Genomic DNA, 19,256 nt, shown 5'->3' with positions numbered 1-19,256 from the left:
GATTTGACGATGATACCCCTGAAAGACCGCTTTTAGGTTTTCAGTGCTTTGGCGCCATGGACGATTATCCAGATTTTACGAGCTACAAGCATATACGCGGCGCAATGAGTTGGAAGATCGACGTGGGAAAGAAGCAGGCAAAGTGAGCATATCCACAACAACAACACAAATGCTTGGCGAGAATGAGCAAGTCATGTATGTTCGACCTCCCAGACCGACAACGAATTTGCAGGAATCCCCGGTAGAATAGACTGTTTTGGTTACCTATTACTTTGGTTTTGCATAAGATTCTGGAAGGCTTGCCGACACGTGATACATAGGAGGGGAGTGGGCGGTAAACTTTTCCTCGCTGGCAATTGCATGAGATCAGGATTACACGGTTATGGCAAGAATCACAACAGATCAGAACCAATAGCTTTAATGCTAACATCATCAATCGCCTGAGCTGTGTCCATTGTACCATTGCTGAATTATAGTAAACCTCTAACTGCCTCGGACGGGTCATGATTTGTCCCCATAAAGTCAGCTAGTATAAGGAACAAGTGTGTATCTCTCGGGTAGCAGACCTCGGAACGCCGCCCCCCTAGTCATCAAAATCATATCCATCGTAGCATCATGAAAACCCTACTACAACTATCAAGCGGGCCCCATAAACCCTTATTATAAAATCAAAGAGCAGACTGCTAAAAGATCTTACCTCCAGACAACCTTTCCTTTTCAGCCGACTGTCGGACCCAGGCCCCCCATCAGCTCCTTGACGTCGTCGCGCTGCTGCTTGATCTTACGCAGCACCGCCAGCACGCGCTTTGCGATTTCCTCCTTGGCGTTGCTCTTACCGAAGACGTTCTCGACGTGGCCAGTCCCGTGGGGGAAGTGGCCGGCCTCCAGGGCCGAGTGGAAGACGGGATGGCCCGAGAAGTAGGTCGGGTTCTCGGGGTCGGGCGTCACCTCGCAGCGGGGCGCGCCGATTCCCAGCGCGCGGCAGAGCTCGGCCATTTGCGCGGTGGCCTTTTTGCCGCCACCGCCGTCCTCCGCCTCCTCGTCGGCCGCGTTGATGTTGGTGGCGGTAGTGGCCGGTGGCGACGTGCGGGGCTCCGAGGGCGGTACGATGGGCGTCCCGCCGCTGCTGTTGCTGGCGCTGCTGTCGGCGGACGAGGAGACGAGCATGTTTATCATGGGCTGCTTATGCTGATGGTTCTGTGGGGCCTTGGTGACGGCGGAATCGTTCGTCAGTGAAGACCGACATTGCGCCGTCTTGGTGGATGATCCTTCTACCGCATCATTAGCACCATCAAAATTCGATGGTGTTGTAGCCGTAGTAGGTCCGATGCTTCCTTGCTCCGCCTTTGCTATCGACGCAGACAATTGGTCCACCAGCTCCGACACCGTCAACTTCTGCCTCTTGGCCTCGGGTGATGACGGCGACGACGTGACCAGCAACGGCCGCGTCGTCGTCGTCATCGGCGGCGGGGCTCCTCTTAGAGCGGCAGCACCGGGGACTTCGGCCGCGAGCTTCGGCGGCATGAGCCCCTGCTGCACCAGCCATTCGACGGCGCACCGGGCGGCGTAGTGCTTCGCCGTCTGCTTCTTGGCGAAGGACGGCGCGAGACCCGTGGCCGCGTCGACGCCCCGCGCCGCGCAGGGGAAGGCCTGCGGGTGCTCGGCGATCAAGCAGTAGCATCGCCAGCGCAGGGGCCTCCGGGGGTCCTCGACGGCCTCGTCGTTGAACTGGGTGCGGCGCACGTCGGGCTTGAGTTGACGGTAGCCTTAGGAGCTTGTAAGTACATAATGACCATCGTGTATACAGCTACACTTGACTGCGGTTTTTTGTGAAAGAAAGTAAATAGAAACTCACTGTTCAGCAATCCGATCCAGTCTTGTCTTCCCATCTCAGGCTCCGTCACTGGCGGCGGCTGGGGCTTGATGAGCTGGTGCAGTTCCCTGAAGGCTTTGCACTGGGCAACCGTCATGGTGGGAGGCTGGCCCAAGAGCTCCAGCTGCTGCTGCGTGTTGACCCATTGCAGGATGTCATTGTAGACATTGACGCCGAACGAAGGAGACATTTTGGCAACGCTCTCTACCTCTCTCTTGTCTACTACTTCCACGATGTTGTCGACACTAAGGGTCACATTCGATTCAATCTACTGTATCCCGAACGAAGAGATTAAGTCAGAAGGTACGAAGGTATCATATAAAGTTGCTTGGTGGGGTTAAGCTTGGTAAGTGCCTACCTTCAGAAAGTGAGATGCGGCTTCTTTTTTGCAATGCGGCGATCAGGCTGCATGGGTCGTCGCGAAGTAAAAGAAGAAAGCCCTGAAGGGATTTAAGGGATTATTTTTGAAGATCGTGAATGAGCGGGACAAGATTTGTTCTTAACCCGGCTTGTGAAGTTGCAGGTGTAGTTGCTATGGGAGGAAATTGTATTCAAGTGCCACTACCAGGCGCTTATTATATCTTGACATGCGGCAGGAGGCCCACCACTTCTCATCCTCAACTCACTGTTCAAGAGTCCACCGACAGGAAATGCGAACAATGTCAATAGGCAACGAGGCAGATTTCTCAACTTCTGCAGGCCGGCTTCAACATAGCCACTTAACAGCTGAGGTGAGGTCGCTTTGCATCCAGTATGTTGGCCACATGCATGTACATCTAATAGCCGCTTATACACTTGCATTCGTCCGTCATTCCCCAGACGCAAGCAAGAAAGGGTCGGGAAGGACAAGCTTTCAACTAAGAATGAATTCGCCAATATCGTAGTCCTTGCAGGACAGGTTCCTTCTGAACCTGGACGTCGTAGTCGTCACCACCACACGTCTCTTAGACCATACTTACAGACTACTGTAACGGCAGGCTCCCTCCTTCGATGCTTGGGGTATCAATTGATCTTCATGCATACAGATTTCTTTCTGGGGGTTTTCCTTGTCAGCGCTTCCTCACGCGCCCTCGAAGAACCCGCCATCACTATCATCGCTACTGTCGTCGTCAGACTTAGCTGTAGAATTCGCGTCCTTCATTTTCACGTCCTTTTGTTTGCCGTCTGCCAAAGACGACGCGGCGGCCTGGGCCTTCTTCGAAGCACTGGGGGTCTCTCCTTTGTGTATGTCGCGTTCTCGGATTGCAATTAATGCGGGTATGCCCTCTTTCACTGCTTGCTCTATCGCGTGCCATAGCGGTGGCCTCTCGTTTCTTAAAGCTTTCGCCGCTGTGCTCGCCGTTTCTGGTTGTTCGCCGCCTTGTGTCGAGAGGCCTAATGATTTGACCGGGTAAAGACTGACGTAAGCCTCAAGATAGGGGAAGTTCCTGGCATATTGGCCGTCGATTTCGGCGACGTGGAGATCCTTCTCCAGCTGTTTTCGCTCTTCTTCGTCCTCACATGTTTCAAGTTGCTTCTGGATTTGCTTGGCGAGTTTGTCGGCCTTCTTCCGCTCTATGGATGAAATCAGCCCATGCTTTCGAACAGGCAGCTGAGGGTCCAAGCTGAGAGCCATGACTTACCGAAGAACCGTACCATGTGGTACTTCTTGATCATCTGCTTCCTCTGCTTTCCACCGCTGGCCTCCTGAATCTTTTGCTTGTAATGCGCGAGTTCCCGCTCGAGATCGTTCCTCTTATCTGCTGGCAGATTTTGGCCGGTCCTGAAGCGGCGTTCGATGTCTCTTGCGCGCTTCTTGACCCAATTGAGGTGGTCTGGCCGGGCCTTGACTACTTTGTTGTTCGTGTTTTTGCGTTGCTTCGGTGCCTGCAAGCCGGGCGCATGCTCGCGGGGCCTGCTCTCTCCGGCGTCGCCATCGAAATGCTTTCTCTTGAAGCCGCCCATGGCTGCTAATCCTCTGATGGTGGCTGTGTTTGGCGGCAAATTTCTTTCACTAGAAACGGAATTCGTTGTTGTTTGTTGGTGGTCCTGCTGCAAGTCTACGGCGATAATTTGGAGGGGTCTCTTTCAACATGTAAATCGCACTTGCCCATGGACATTGAACTTTTGGGAATTTTTTGGCGGACCCGGAGAAAAGTAGCAATTGCTGCCGCCATGGTCCTGCAAAACCCCAGCTCTACTTGGCCAATGAGGGACAGCTTCCAGTATCGCCGTTCGTAAACCTCAAGTTAATCCATCAGTCTTAGAGACTTCTACAAGTTCCTCGACAGATTATATATATTCAACTGATACTCTTACGAACCCGAGCTTAATCTATAACTTTTACTCAATCGACCAAGTAGAAAGGAACTGAGGTGTGTGCATTTTATTTTGGGAGCGCGAGGTAGTGATGCCTTTGGAATTGATAGGTACAGAAATAGCCCCACAGAGAGACTGACTAAGCGCCCCCATCAATGTACACGCACCCACTCGCCAGGTACTTTCTGTGCGGCGGTGGATGATTGATATATAGCTCTCATACTGCAAGCCTGCAGCTCAATTGAATTGTCCAACAAGTATATGCGAAATGCCGAGTTCTTCATGAGGCTCGTTATTTGTTTGTAGCCAAAGAAACATGCTAATCGAGTCTCTCAACCATTTCCGAGGCCATATGAGTTGCATCGTATAGGCAATCGAGCTGTTGAACGTTCGCGCTGGTCTTCACAGCTGTTACATGACCCTATAGACCTGGAGGGTTCGGAAGACCAAAACCATGGATCGCCCAGAGCCAGGACTCATCAAATGGTCGCCCAACTCGGCATACGACAGTTTCCTTCACGTCAATCTGCAACACCGTATTGTCCAGTTTTATGAAGCTACCGGTCATGCACAGCGTAGCCATTTCGACTTCAAGAAACGCACCAAGCATGATGACTTCCCCTCCCCTAACCACATATGACTGGTCGCCGTCCATACCAGGCCTTGTGGCCGTCGGAACCTCCTCGGGCGTCGTCAACTTGCTTCGAGTGGACGATGACTCAAACGCTTACATGGAATTAAACCTTCGTGTATCTCGCTTGTGCCATGCGGTAGCCTTCAATACGGGCAGCCTACTGGCCGTCGGTCTTGAGCGTGTCCGAAATGACCAATGTCTTCATATATGGGATGTCAGCCGTGTTTCCCCTATTGATGCCAATGTCCCAGGCTTCGCCCTGGACAACTCCAGCATCCTCGAGCCTGTTCATCGACTAGAGCCAAGCGTCGCCGTCTCCAGTGTAAAGTTCTTCGAGGATTCGCCTCAGACGCTTGCCGCGGAAATAAAAAACCAAGGCATCCGTATATATGATCTTCGTGGTACGTTGCTTCCCAAATACTGGAAGACAACACCGAGTACTGACATTCTTATAGATCCCACCGGCGCCGTCATCACATACCCGACGAAGATGAACAACAACTTGTCTATTGACTATAGAGATCCCAATTACTTCGCATCAACGGCTTTGGATCAGCCGAGTGTGGTTATCTGGGATCGACGGGCAACATCTCGACCATCGTCGTCTCCGTCGTATCTGGAAGCCGTGGATTCCGATGATTTGCCTTGGGGTGCTGCTTTGAAGCTAGATCAGGCTATCGACGTTCAGCCAGAACAATTTGCAGATAAGCACTCGCTAATTCGTTCTTTACGCTTTTGTCGGGATCAGAGAGGCTTGCTCGGTGTATTGTCTCGCACTGGTCAGCTCAAGGTTCTAGACTTGCACAGAGAATTCACGACGCCTGATATGGAACATGAAGGTAGTCCTGAACTGTTGCAGGTGCGAAGGTCGTACGAGCTTGATCTAGGCTACTCTAGCCACGACAAGAGGAATGATCGGATAGTGTCTTTCGACTGGGTAACCGTCGATTCTCCAGCTCTAACGCCAAGAGCTATCGTCTTACGTGCGAACGGTGCTTTCGACATCCTTGAGAAGCCCTCGTACACTACTGACCATTTATATGATATGGTTCCCTGGCAACCGCCATACAGAGATGTTGAAGGTCAGTATCATGGTCCCCCATCGTGTAAGCAAGCGCCGCTGACGAATAACAGAGCCTGGCTCGTATCATGATCTCATGCAGTTCGAAGCATCGCAATTCCCAGAGATGGTTGGCCCGCTGCTTGTGAACGAGGCTCTTTCGGACATACCGATATTCGGAGACACACCAGCGGATGTTGACGCGATAGTGAAACGTACTTTGTCATCGCAACCTTCAGAGTACCATAAAACCCATGATGTAGAGGCAAGTAACGAGGATTTGCCCAAAGCGTACACAAACGGCTCGTCTACAGCGGAGAAAATGCGCGCTCTAAGGCAATTTGCCAAAGAAATTTCGAGGGAAAGCAGACCTACCGGCAAAAATGGGAAACGACATCCCGCCGTTGACGATATAATCCAGGAGATGGATGAGTTATCGACAGATCGCCCTGGGCCGCCCTCCAATCGGCACATACACGAGCGACTGCTCAGTCTGACACAGGAGACCGCAGGTTTTCCCAAAGATGCCCAGGTTCTTTTGGATCATGTTGCGTTACTTCGAGCGAGCGACAAGTACTTATTTAATTTTGCAGCGAACAGAGATATAGTGTCAGATGATCCTTGGATTCGAGATGTATGGGACTGGATTACTGGCGCGGAGCAAGATGCAGAGGACGAAGGTATGATGGCCATGGGAATGGATATAAGTTACATGGGAACTCGCACCATCTGGGCCAATGATCTCGGGCAACGAAGCTCGACAAGACTAGCTGAAGGAATGGCTATGCCTGATAGGGCAGCTTGGGAACGGTGCCTCCAATCTATCATCAAGCAATTTGGAGTTCCGAAATACGAGGGCGCTGAGACGAAGTGGCCAGCCCATCGACAAGCATGTTTGCGCATCTGCAGCTGGGGCAGATCCAACCAGACTGATTTTACTGATTTTACCAAGACGCCCGTATCCGAACGTACCTCCTCGTGGCATACCATGGCAACTGCTCATGCGTTATTCAGGGGTGATTCAAAAGAGGCCATTCAGATTCTGAAGCGTGCCAGTACAGAGTACCCAGAACTTCTGTTCGTATCACTTGCGTTACAACTTATTGGGCGTGGTGATGTGGATTTGGCCAAGGAACAACTCGATTTCGACGATGCCGTCGCGTCCAAAAACGGATCCGTATCTGCGGGTTATATTATCCCTCATCGCCACAAATAATTGGGAAACAATTGCCAACCAGGATTCGCTGCCGTTGAGAGAGCGCACATTCGTGGCCTTCCGATACTTCGATGACGAGACCCTCTCCAAATGGCTCGACAAACAAGTTGCCAGAGCAGTGCACACAGGCGATGTTGAGGGAATTGTGTTGACGGGCATCACGGAGAGGCTAGTGGATATCATGGCCAAGTACGTCGAGAAGTTTAACGATGTTCAGACGGCAACCTTGATTACGTCGATCTGTGCGCCTCGATATATCGACGACTACCGTTGCCATGCATGGCGAAATGCCTACAGAGCGTACCTGCAGCGTCACAAAGCCTTCTACCACCGTACCAAGTTCGAGGTTGAGAGCACCAAGAAGAGCAAACGTGATGGCGTCCCCACAGTAAAGCCGCCATCGCGACAGATCGCGCTTCGCTGTGTCTACTGTGACGCCGAATACGAACTCTCCAAAACAGGGGCTAGCCAGCCACCAGTCACAGGCCTCAGGAACCCTCTGATGACTACTAGTATGAAATCCGGCGTGGCGTGTCCAAATTGTGGTCGACACCTGCCCCGTTGCGTTGTATGTCTCGAGGTCGTTGGCGTTTCTCGTAGCGACAAGCCCGAGGCTGCTACAGATCCCGAAAAGAGGGTAGCGGCTAGGTTCCCTACCTTCTGCCTGAAATGCGAGCACGTATTACATCTGGATCATGCGCGGCAGTGGTTCACACGTCACGTTGAATGCCCAGTGCCGGAGTGTCGATGCCGATGCAATCTCAGGGCGAACCCGGAGTTAAATTACCACTAAAGGGAGAATGGACGGGCGAGGATCACATTGCCATAGATTCTTCTAGAAGCTCTCGAATTCATATTTGTTCTTGGGTTTCGACCCGGATCTCATTATGTTATAATTGCTCTAATGCTATGCTAAGGCACTCGGCTCCTCTGACGCATTTCCAGTAGGAGGGTTTGTGTCTGTTCCCAACTTTGTGTGCTTGCGGCCGAGCCAGAAAAACACGACTGCAGCTCCTGATGCAGCCCACACTGCAACGGCCCATGTCATGGTGCCCCAGCCGGGACCTGCGTGCAAATAGCCTGCGAATAATGGCCCAATAGTACCGCCCAAGGCGAACGCCATGGTGAACAGCCCATAACCGATTCCATAGACGCCCTTCTCGCCGAAGATGCCGGGGGTTTCGGCCTCCTTTTCGTCGATAACGTAGGTGATCTCCGCCATCAGCGGCGTGTTCGAGAAGACGAGCGCGCAGCCCAGGACCGCTAGGAGGACGCAGAGGAGGACCTTGTGGCCGATGGTGTCCTCGGTCACAAAGCGGAGGCAGACCAGCAGCGGCACGCAGGCGACGAAGCCGCCGAACGACGGCCATTTGGCCCCGTAGCGGTCGGCGAGCCAGCCGACGCCCGGCGCGATGAAGCCGGGCAGGAAGATGGCGAGGAACATGAGGCCGGCCGCGGTCGAGTTCCACCCAAACGTCTCCTTTACGAAGAGTGCCAGTACGGCATCGAACCCCATCCTACGGTCGATTGGTTAGCAAACACTTCAGAATAGAGAATAAGTAGCCTCGCAGTGCAAGACCGAAATTGAAGACTTACATGATACCAGCCTGGGCAAACAAACCGTACAGAGCCGCGAGCAGCCGTGGCGATTTGACCAGGACCAGAACTGGCCGTAGCTTAGACCGCTCGGAGGAAGGTGCTGCTCCAGCGGATGGACTTTGTGCTTCTGGGGGTTGTTCGCCTTTTTCTGCGTCCCGTTGCTGGCTACCTTCCTTGTCTACCGAAGGCTCCGTCGGCCCCGCCCCCGTGCTGGTCGCTCCTACTTGTGTCTTTGGGGGCTCGACACCAACATTGCCGGCTGTTTCTGCTTGCTGCTCTATATCTCTGTTGCTCCCAGTGGCAGAATCTGGTTTCTCATCCTTTATCCACTGCCGCGCCACCTTCTTCTCGATCATGAACAGCCGCAGCAGGATATCAAGGGACACAATACCAAAAGCAATATAGTATACGGCATAATAGCCGGCAGCGTGATAAACGGCGCCCCCGACAATCGGCGCCACGATTAGGCCCACGGACATGGCGATACCGACATAACCTATGGCGACACCTATGGCCGTATCCAAGGTATCAACTAGGAGAGCACAGCCCACGCTCCAGACGATGCCGGCGGCGACACCTTGCAACAGGCGCCCGAGCACGAGGAGGCCGACGGCACGGCCAAAGCAGAGCAACAGCGTCGAGGCGGCCAGGGCGACGAGGCCGAGGAGCAGCGGCCACCGCCGCGACGAGGTGTGGTCGGCGTACAGCCCCGCGAGCGGGCTGGCCACGAACAGGGCGCCGCTGTAGCAGGCCAGCAGGATCGCCGTCCACGCCTGGACCCGGTCTTCGCCGAGGCCGACCTGGACGGTCAGCGAGAAGGGCACGACGGGGACGATCAGGGCGTAGAAGAAGATGTCGGTGAAGATGGCCAGGCACACGGTCAGGATGATGGTGAAGGAGGAGGAGCGCTGCTCGAGGAGGAAGGGTGGCTTGGAGGCGGCGCCCGCCTGGGGCGCGCCGGACAGGAACTGCCAGATGGTGGCAAGAACACGCATGGTATTATCCTGAAAACCGTAGTCTTGTTTTCATGAAGCAGCCATCAGAGCGGAATCGTGAGATAATAGAAGTTAAGTCTGTTGTTCTCTCTATATTATCCTCAAATATACACATACAAGCACACACACTCGTCCGTTTGAGTAGTGCAGATCAAAAAATGGATGATGCGAAGGTAGTGTTATATCAGACCGAACCAACTTGTCAACCCCAACCGTATTGCAACCTAGTACTCTACTTGGTTGATATAAGCATACATCGGTCCCGCGGGGCCCGCCCGATTGTTGGCAACCATCAGCGGTAAGTACGTGCCTCGGGCTCGGAGTCATCAATTTCTTCACCATGGCGGTGTTGGTGGAGTTGGTTCTAACGGGGTATCAGTTGACAAGGGGGTCAAAAAAGTTTGGGTTCTAACAGCTAACACTGCTGGGTACAGTCTTGGCAGCAGGGGAAGCCGGGTTCTCACACCAGGGGTCCTAGTGCACATACAAGTAACTTTTTGTCGCGTTTGGGGGATCGAAGGCGCGGCGACAACAAGTAAAACATCGCGAGATCTTGTAAACGTTTGACACTTTTGCGTTTCGACGACATGGAATGGAGATATCCTACATGTAGTTACCAAGACGCCACAAAAGCCGGAGTCTAAGGTTACTTAATGCAGCACTACCATCTAGATCCCATGCATATATCGATGCGTGTTGCCGCGCTTGTGCATAAACTTATGCACTATTTACCTATCATCCTATCTAATCAATTGCCCCACCCCGAAGCTTTAAAAAACCTTTGATCCATGTCCGAACTTTTTTTCTCTTCCAACCTTTTCCCATTGCAACGTCCCCGTTCCAATCGTCTCACCTACAACATGCTTGAGCTGTCGTGATCGTTAAGCCCCCCCCATCAACCATGGCTGAACAGCCAGCTTCTTCACAGGATGAATTCCTGACTCTTCCCATCTCGATCCCTCCACTGCCATCCTTCCCCGTTCCTACGACACATCACATCTACCTGCGCCGAAATGCAAAGGTTCTCACCAGAGACGACAAGCGAAGTCTTTTCCTTGTAAATGCGCCCGTGGACAGCACCGAGCCACACTTTCGCTCCCTGTTCACTAGTCTGGTAGGCGGCGGAAAGTTCGAGGCCGTCACCTTCGAGTGCGATGCCAAGGCCGCAAAGTCTTCCATCGAGCCCGCCCAGGCTCTGCGATTAGCTTCGCATCAGAAGAAGAGGAAGCGTGAAGAGGAAGAGGAAGCCCAGCGGATAAAAGATGAGGCGGCTGCTGAGATGCCTTCCACTTGGAGTCGGCCGCTTCATCGAAGCGGCGGCTCGGCTGTCGTCCTGCTCGCCGATGAACGTAGCGTTGATATCGTACTGAAAGCAGTCAAGAAGCTGCATAAGACGAAGCAATACCCTGTCTGGGGCGAAGGCGTCGGCGACAAGGCACCGGCTCTCGGCTCCAACTGGCTCAAGGCCCACAACAAGCTCGTGTACCCTGGCAATGACGCCATGCAAGCCGTCGTTGACGCCTTCTTCACCGTTTACAACAGGAAGGAGGCCGAAGCTGAACGACTGGCCAGAGAGTTACGCAACGAACCCGACGAGGATGGCTTCGTCACAGTCACTCGTGGTGGTCGCGTGGCTCCTGCACGTATGGACGAGGCCGAAGAGGCCAAGAGGAAGATGCTTGAGAGGCAAGAGAAGAGGAAGAACGAGACCCAGAACTTCTACCGCTGGCAGCTACGGGAGAAGAAGAAGGCCGAACAGGCTGCTTTCTTGAGGGAGTTTGAGGAAGACAAGAACAAGTTGAGAGCCATGCGAGAAAAGAGGCGCAAGGTCCAGCCAGACACTTGAGGTATTGTGGCTCTTCTACAAACACTCGAGTACAACAAATCACCGCGTCGGGCATGCCGTCCAACACAAGAGAATGCCACCCAAGAAGGCTGAGACTGTCTGAAAGGTACGTTTATTTATACGTCCTGATTCGACTTGCATGATGAGATACGCGGGGGCCAGCCTAGTGCTCTCAGACCTAGCTTGCTAGTGTCTCGAGTGCAGATGCCGATGAAACCCGCATATCCAACAATCTTCTCAATTCTTCTGAAAGTCCGTCATCCTTCCTCAATTCCTGGAAACTAACTAAGAGAGCTACCGCTGACTCTGGTAATAGATGACATTATCGGGCCGTTCGTTGCTCTATGCAACTGTAAACCCTGGGTAGTGCTGAGAGCGTTATACCAGGGGGACGTACCGGAAGCCTCTGGCGCTCGGTTGAGATGGCCCCGTATGTACTGCCTATCGGCTCTCACTATCCAGACTGAGATGGCCGGCTCTAGAGTCACTAGCAACAGACGTGTAATCCTGTTGCAGACAGCTCGATCCGTTCAAAATGGACGAGATCAGTAGAACTTCAGGTAGTATCACAAGGGAACTAGAGCTCCCCAATACTGACAAGCAGTTCCTGCTGCCCCTTCCTGGGCTCCCGCTATGTAGGATATTTCGTGATTGTGATTTGATGTTCCCATGTTCTTTGAACATGCCAAAACACGCTTCGGCGTATCATGGCACTCGCAGCCTCTTCTCTATGGTGCGAGTGTGTTGGTTATTGGCAGAGATTGATTATATCGACCCGTTGCTGGGCGCCTGCATTCGAGAAATCGTTTTGAATTTCGACGAGAGTCCAGGAATCAGTAGAGGTTACATTTTAAGCACTATACGAGACAGTTTAGTGACTATGAATCTATTCCACATACAATTCAGACTGCAATTCAATATATCCATGATAAACCACAATAAATCTGACTTTTACCTGTTTTCCATTTTTGACGTATTGTTCATTTTTGCCGGACCCCACCGCCACTAAACTTATGTCGAGGTTAAGGAAATTCCAGAACCATTTCAAACTTCTTCGGTCTGTAACGAGCTTCTTGATAACAACCACATGCACTCTTGCCGTTTGTTGTGAGGCCAGTGTCTTCTCTTCGCTTTTTTGACCTCTCATCAATTTCAGCATGGCAAGAGAACACAACAAATTACCAGACAGGGCGCCGGCGGCCAAAAAGAACGCCCCGCCCAAGTCGTCTAAATCACAGAAAAACAAGTCCAAGAAACCCAGTAACAAGGAGCTCAAGAAGGAAGAAGACGATCTATCAGCCTCGGAAGCCCCTGAAGCGAAAGCCAAAGCCTCCAAAATCTCGCCTGCAGAGCTCAAGCAGCAGCAGGCTCTGCTCAACATCTTCAGCGACACTTTCGCCGACGTGCTGGGCCTGGACAACTTCACGTCGGTGCTTCAGGAGGTCAAGTCGGCTCTCTACAACCGGGACTTCGAAAAGGCCTTTGGCAACGAGCAGTACCTCGAGGTCTACGCCGCGCGGTGGAGCCCCACGCGGGCGCTGTGCTACGCCAAGGTCCTGGAAGGGATCCGGGAGCAGCTGGAGGATCTCGTTGTCGATGGGGATCGTCTTCGTCGTCTTCGTGCCAAGGGTGATGATGTTGATGCTACTACTACTGCTACCACTAAAGAGGCTAGCCGCCGGCCTCTTAGAATGCTGTCTATTGGCGGCGGCGCGGCGGAGATCGTTGCCCTTGCGGCGTTATTGAGACATGATAGCGGCGACAACAGAGGGGATGCACCCGAGAGCAGCAGCGATAGCAGCGAAAAAACACTCCATGGGCATCTTCACCTCGTGGACACTGGCCCCTGGGACTCGGTAGTATCAAAGCTGCAGCAGAGCCTGACGACGCCTCCGCGCCTGTCCATGCACGCCAGCCCCGCCGCCCACAAGGCGAACCGGGCTCTGGTCGAGCCGGCCGCACGTCTCTCGTGCAACTTTGCCCAGCAGGACGCGCTGGGCATGACGGCGGAGCAGCTCGCCGAGGCAGTAGTAGGAGGCAAGGCAGAAAAGCCCGGACCCGTACTCGTGACGCTACTGTTCACGCTCAACGAGCTCTACACGGGCGGCGGCATCGCCCGCACTACGGCGTTCCTGCGGAACCTCACGGCCTGCGTGCCCGAGGGCTCGCTACTGCTCGTTGTCGACAGCCCGGGGAGCTACTCCGAGGCCGCCGTGGGGAAGGGCGACGATGCGCAGAAGAAGAAGTACCCGATGCAGTGGCTAATGGACCACACGCTGCTTACTGTCGACAAGAAGCAACAGCCAAGTAGCAGTTCCACGCCTGCTCGTCGTTGCCGCTGGGAGAGGTTGGAGTCACACGATTCGATCTGGTTCCGCATGGTACCGGAACTACGGTATCCGTTCCAGTTGGAGAACATGCGGTATCAAATGCATCTATACAAGGCCGTTGCCAGTACTACTACTTCCCAAGAGGAAGGAAATGACACAACCGCAATCGGCTGAACCCAGGTACCCACCCATGTGTATCTATGCTCCTTGCCTCTAGTATATGTACGCCGCCTGCTGTATGCCATGTCTGCGATTACAGGTCGTTTCTTATTTGCCCCCTTCCCTCCTTGTTTGAACCAACTGGCTACGAGAGAGGATCATCACGCCCAAACCAGCTTCTTGATTGAATGACCCAGCTGCTCCAACAACCCCGTGTTTCGCTTCGCCTCCGCCAGCGAAATAATATCTTTCCTCTCGACGATACTCTTCCGCTCCGCCTCCCCCTGGACCCTGGCGAGCGGTTGGTTGGCGAAGGCCAGTCTCTCGATCTCGGCCGCGATCATGTCGACCTGCTGCGCCTCCGTGGGCACCTTGGAGTCCCTACTATGGCTGTTGGACTTGGCTCTTGCCGCGTCCGCGAAAGAAGACTGTGCGTATAGAGCTTTGAGCGCGATCCTCTTGGGCGGCTGTCTCGGCTCCTGCTGCTGCTGCTTGCGGCTTCCGCCGAAGATCGGCCCAAGGATCCCTCCTCCTCCGCCGGAAGTAGAAGTGGGAGAAGTAGTAGCCGGCGTGCCACTGGCGTCGTCATTGCCGCCATCCTGTGGCGGCGGTCCGGACACGCTGGACAGCGATCGCGTATTTACGCGGCGGATATCCTTCTCCCCTGGCTCGTACGTCACCACCAACCCCATGTTCTTGGACTCGTCAGCCTGCGCAGGAGAGATGGTCGAGGTGATGTAGGCGCCAACCTGGATACCTAGGACGTGGGACATGTCGACCCTCTCGAAGGAGGAGACCTTGTCGAGCTTCCAGTCGAAGCGACACAGGTATAGTGCGGTGCCCGTTAGCAGCAACACAACTTCTTCGAAGGGAAGGCTCTTGATGGTATCCGAATGGTGAGGGCTCAGCAAGGTCCAGCCCCCGATGAAGTCTTCCTTGTCCTCTTCGACCACGATCTTCCTGGAGGTCTCAACAGCCTGGTCGCGCATCTTGGCCATGGAGACGGCTGGGTCCTTGGTCATCATGGTAGCCTCAAACTCCTCGAAGACCAGCGATGTGACGTTCCCGAGGAAGAAATCGATTGCGGCCTGGCTGAAATAGTCGTTGACCATACTGTTACGAGTAAATATTAGCTTCTCGCCCATCCATTTGACTTCTTGATCAGAGGAAAATATGTTTCTACCCATTGTAGAATCGAGTGAGTGACAGGCCTAGATCGTTGACCATGCCCCTGTAGTCGCGCTTCCTCGTCCTCGTGTAGTCTCCCTTCATAGCGGCGGTCGAAGCGTACCGTTTCGAGATGGCGTCGCCGTTGTCGGCCCAGAGGGTGTTGAACCAGCTCGTCTGCTGGTCCAGCTGGGCCCCCATGTCGAAGCCTTCCTCCCTGAACTGCTGCTCGAGCATGTACTTGCCGAACGAGCTTTGGCAGACGTTGGTGCGGTCCAAGCAGTCCATGCAGTTGGTCCGCAGCGCCCCCTTTTGCTTCTGGGTGAAGTCGCCGCCGTCCTTGTTGTTGTCCTCCACCGTGCTGCCCCATTCCTCGAGGCGGGTGCCGAGGATGTCGAGCAGCAAGCTTACGTTCTCGAACTTCATGCCGCGGCAGGCGGCGTGGAAGTCGAACCACTCAAAGGCCAGCTCCTCCTCCTGGCTTCCTCCCTTGCTTCCTCTTCTCCTGGTTGTACGCCTCGACGTTCTTCTCGTAGGCGTTCCCGATCAGGGACTCGACCCCGTGCTTCTCGACGAGGTTGACCAGCTGCATCCGGCCATAGCGCGCGCCGAGCTGCTCGAAGTGCCGGCTGAAGGCGCGGAAGTTGGTCGCCTCGGAGTGCTGCAGCTCCGGCACGGGCTTGAGGCTGTAGGGCGACTGCGTGAAGAAGAGCGGGATGCTGCCACGCGTCTGGACGAAGCTGTGCACTTTCCCGTCGGCCCAGTCCGCGGCGGACAGAATCTGCTCCGTCTCGACGCCGTTGGCCGTGTTGCCCTCGTCGTCGATGCCGCGTCGCAGGTACCGCAGGCCGGCACGCTCGGTGCTGCGGCGCGAGAGGACGGTGAGCAGGAATTTCTTCTCGCTCGACCGCAGGTCGCCGTCCGCGGGCGGGTTGTCCGGGTCCAGCGAAGAGTCCTGCCGTGGCTTCCATTCACTCAGCTCCACCGAGTTGGGCGCGGCGTCGCTGTCGACCTGGGGCGGATCACGGTCCATCACGAACAAGCGCTGGCCTACGAACCCCTGCATCACGGGCAGGAGCAGAGCGCTCTCGTTGGCCTCTTCGAATGGTTGAAGGAGGTTGCGGTTCCAGAAGAATAAGGGGTCGGCGGTATGGTGCAGCGGCGATTCTGCCACGCGCGTGCCCTTCTTCTCCAAGCTCCGCGTGATATCGATGTCATAGGAGAAATAAAAGCTCCTGCTTTCGCCGAACCAGATATGCGCCATGCGCAGCAGCTTGGGCAGCAAGCTCTCGGCCGGGGACACGGCGGTCGCGACGCCCTTGTCGGCCGTCTCGGCCACGACGGCCTTGCCGAGCTCCTTGTCCGACTTGGCTTCCTTCTCCTCTTTCTTGGAGCGCTCATCAGTCTCGCCGGCACTCGTGGCCGGCACCGCCGCCTGCTGCGATCGTCCCTCTAAGGCAGCAGGTGCGGGTGCGGGCGCGGGCGCAGTGTCGCTGACGCCCAAGCTGCGCTTCTGGTCCTCCATCCAGCCGCCTTGGCTGAACCACCGCTGCGCAAAACGGCCGTAAGTACCGCGCCGCTTGATCACGTCCTGGGCGATAGAGCTCTTGCGCCCACGGCTCGCCTCGGATGCGTGGGCGCCGCCGCCATTGTTGTTGTCTTTGCCTGACAGGTCTTCCTTGTCGCTCTGCACGTCATCCTCGCCTCCCGGGTCCAGCATGGACGCCGCATCGGTGTCCGAGTCGTCGGTCGTGCCGTCGCCCTCGTGGCGGCCCTCGCGCGCGCGGTTCGCCCGTCGGATCTGGGTGCTCGTATGCCGGATGGCGGACTCGGCCTCTGTCTGGGAGGTGCAGGGCGTCAGGGCCACGTCGGTGACGACGTAGACGGGGTACCCACGGATCTGCGCAACCTGTTGGCGGCCGGTGATGGTGATGAGATACCGAGAGTCGCGAGACCGTGAAGAGCCCTGGGGATTGGAAAGTTAGTTACTGGTCAGCCAAAGCAGAGTCGTTCGAGAGGTGCCCCTCCTCCTCCGCCCATGCGCCAGGGCCTAAGTATCCTTTTCGCGCCTAAAGGACTACATGCGCTTTCCCCGCAAATACAAGGTGAGGATCTCATACCGATAATACCAAAAGCCTCAAACGAGGAGTTTGGCCGTGAAACATCCGGTAACTGGTCTCGCGGCAGAGAAGACAATGTCACCGCCTCGCCGTACCGGACTTTGACAGGTGGTGAGGGTGCTCTCTGGCCTTTTTGTTGCGCGAGCGGCTGGATAACCAGACCGTCGACGGCGGCGCATATCAAGAGCTTTCGTGCCAAGGGGGGCGGGCATTTTGATTATTTATGCCTTCTGGTTATGACCACCGGAGGTTCTATGATTTCTAAACTCGGTTGGGCGAGGGCTGGTGTTTCATCTGGCTGATCATGGTATGTTTTCTTGGATGAGGTGGATAGGTTCGGACGTCTAAACAGTTATACTAGTATGATGTATAGTCTCGAGGAATAGGCCGAGAGCAACAGATAAGGCGGCAGTGGTTTGGACAATAGTGTATATTAAAGAAAACCAATGGGATGTCAGCCGACGAGTTGAGGTGAAAGAGTGAGTGGTGGTGTTGAGCAGAAGGCAGTGAATGATGTTGTCTTGGATGGGGTGCTACTACATAGCGCCAGATGACATAACGATCGATCTTTAGCCATGGTGGGGCAGATGCTCGGCTCGTCAACTTCCTCTGCATGGCGTGCATGGTGGGGGGTCAAGGTTTCAATCAATGTTGGGAAAGAATCAGGATCTGGCTTGCAGACCACCCAGTCACATGTAACATTTCGACCTTGTGCCACTACAAAAGGTATTGTTACCACTGTTACCCTCTCATACAATACGGCGCAGAAGAGATCGTCACGAACATAGGTAGCATGAGGTTCAGGCAATTTCCTTGTCCATTGCAGCAGCTATCAACTAATGCCTATAGAGTATAGATGGGGGCCATAGCCCACTGGTCCGTACACAGACTGCATAGCCTGCTCCTCTAAGTCATCACAATATATGCCTATTACCAGTCATAAATTGGCGATTTAGATCATGAGGCGCTCAATCTTGTCCTTCATGGAGCGGATCTGGTTGTTGAGATCGGACGCTTCGTTGGAGGTGATTCTAGGACGACATTAGCAACTCCGTTTAGGCTGAATCCAACTGAACGGGATGGACTTACGATGCAGCGATGACGGCCCTGGAGACACCACAGGCGCGGCCAAGGGCGATCTTACTGGGAACGTAGACCTGCGGGAGAACGTTAGTAGGCATTTCTCGACACGATGGAAGCATGCCTCTATGGCCAGGCTGGTGCACTCACGTAGACAACGTTCTTGTCCTCAGCGAGCAGAGGAAGATGCAGGAGAATAGCCAGAGGGCTGGTATCAGCAGCCAACAGGACAATCTCGGCAATACCACGGTTGAGAGTCTTGGTCACCTCGTTGGCGCCCTTCTTCCTATTGAATTATTCCTATTAGTAAATCGTACGATCGGTCGTCTCGAAGAGTTGCGAGGAGAGGGCATACAATTGACGGTAATCTGCGCGAAGGACTGGTTAGCTTGCATCTTAATGTTAAAGGAGCAGCAGATACAACTTACGGCTGGCCTGCTGGGTCAGGTCGAGGAGCTCCTGGGCGAGCTGGGGCGAGGCCAAAGGCCAGGCGGCAGAGGTGTTCTGGTCGGCCGACATGTTGATGTTGTTGGAGTTCGGAGGAGATAAATATACCGAAGCGCTGGACAAGTATATCGTCAGGGTTCCTTGCGATTGCTCGCCCTGTAGGAATTGCACGGGGAAATGAAGGGATTGAAAGACGTTGAATAGCTCGTTTGGTGGATTCGTGACTTCTTCTCGCGACAGAAAAAAAAGATTTAGCGATAAAGCTCCAGTCCCAGCAATCGGGGGTGGGGCGGCCGTATCTATGTGGCTGTGGCTGTGCGAGGCTGGTGTGTCTGGCAGTGTCACGCTACAGTAGGTCACGCTTAGGCTAGTCATGCAGAGGACTCCCGCTAAAAATGTCGCTCGAGTCGGCCTAGTATTTCTCCGGGCCTC

At 54.5% G+C, this 19,256-nt stretch overlaps 8 protein-coding genes across 8 annotated transcripts; 3 read left to right on the top strand and 5 right to left on the bottom strand.

The window, feature by feature from the left end:
- Positions 1–717: 717 nt before the first annotated feature.
- Positions 718–2,063, bottom strand: PG994_012285 (uncharacterized protein; the record flags this gene model as incomplete). The annotated part of the gene is made up of 2 exons (XM_066863694.1): positions 718–1,766; positions 1,856–2,063. 2 exons carry the CDS (start codon positions 2,061–2,063, stop codon positions 718–720), a joined length of 1,257 nt encoding a protein of 418 aa, XP_066712804.1.
- An 870-nt stretch (positions 2,064–2,933) lies between these two features.
- PG994_012284 (uncharacterized protein) lies at positions 2,934–3,817 on the bottom strand (the record flags this gene model as incomplete). The annotated part of the gene is made up of 2 exons (XM_066863693.1): positions 2,934–3,427; positions 3,496–3,817. The coding sequence occupies 2 exons, from the start codon at positions 3,815–3,817 to the stop codon at positions 2,934–2,936; spliced, it is 816 nt and encodes a 271-aa protein (XP_066712803.1).
- Positions 3,818–4,782: 965 nt separating this feature from the next.
- PG994_012283 (WD repeat domain-containing protein) lies at positions 4,783–7,874 on the top strand (the record flags this gene model as incomplete). The annotated part of the gene is made up of 4 exons (XM_066863692.1): positions 4,783–5,206; positions 5,261–5,887; positions 5,940–7,042; positions 7,104–7,874. 4 exons carry the CDS (start codon positions 4,783–4,785, stop codon positions 7,872–7,874), a joined length of 2,925 nt encoding a protein of 974 aa, XP_066712802.1.
- Positions 7,875–7,988: 114 nt separating this feature from the next.
- Positions 7,989–9,675, bottom strand: PG994_012282 (uncharacterized protein; the record flags this gene model as incomplete). The annotated part of the gene is made up of 2 exons (XM_066863691.1): positions 7,989–8,598; positions 8,678–9,675. The coding sequence occupies 2 exons, from the start codon at positions 9,673–9,675 to the stop codon at positions 7,989–7,991; spliced, it is 1,608 nt and encodes a 535-aa protein (XP_066712801.1).
- A 901-nt stretch (positions 9,676–10,576) lies between these two features.
- On the top strand, positions 10,577–11,521 carry PG994_012281 (ribosomal small subunit assembly protein; the record flags this gene model as incomplete). The annotated part of the gene is made up of 1 exon (XM_066863690.1): positions 10,577–11,521. One exon carries the CDS (start codon positions 10,577–10,579, stop codon positions 11,519–11,521), a length of 945 nt encoding a protein of 314 aa, XP_066712800.1.
- A 1,157-nt stretch (positions 11,522–12,678) lies between these two features.
- PG994_012280 (uncharacterized protein) lies at positions 12,679–14,025 on the top strand (the record flags this gene model as incomplete). Its single annotated transcript, XM_066863689.1, has 1 exon — positions 12,679–14,025. One exon carries the CDS (start codon positions 12,679–12,681, stop codon positions 14,023–14,025), a length of 1,347 nt encoding a protein of 448 aa, XP_066712799.1.
- Positions 14,026–14,171: 146 nt separating this feature from the next.
- On the bottom strand, positions 14,172–17,509 carry PG994_012279 (uncharacterized protein; the record flags this gene model as incomplete). Its single annotated transcript, XM_066863688.1, has 4 exons — positions 14,172–15,123; positions 15,194–15,633; positions 15,701–17,143; positions 17,393–17,509. The coding sequence occupies 4 exons, from the start codon at positions 17,507–17,509 to the stop codon at positions 14,172–14,174; spliced, it is 2,952 nt and encodes a 983-aa protein (XP_066712798.1).
- A 740-nt stretch (positions 17,510–18,249) lies between these two features.
- On the bottom strand, positions 18,250–18,896 carry PG994_012278 (uncharacterized protein; the record flags this gene model as incomplete). Its single annotated transcript, XM_066863687.1, has 5 exons — positions 18,250–18,328; positions 18,387–18,454; positions 18,528–18,663; positions 18,733–18,757; positions 18,806–18,896. The coding sequence occupies 5 exons, from the start codon at positions 18,894–18,896 to the stop codon at positions 18,250–18,252; spliced, it is 399 nt and encodes a 132-aa protein (XP_066712797.1).
- Positions 18,897–19,256: the final 360 nt, after the last annotated feature.

The sequence above is a fragment of the Apiospora phragmitis genome (genome assembly GCF_038363925.1).
Source record: "Apiospora phragmitis strain CBS 135458 chromosome Unknown utg000010l:1.0-9815664.0:1.0-9183399.0, whole genome shotgun sequence".
NCBI lineage: Eukaryota > Fungi > Ascomycota > Sordariomycetes > Amphisphaeriales > Apiosporaceae > Apiospora > Apiospora phragmitis.
The sequence above is the reverse complement of the archived record's forward strand: the minus strand, read 5'-3'. Positions and strand labels throughout refer to the sequence as shown.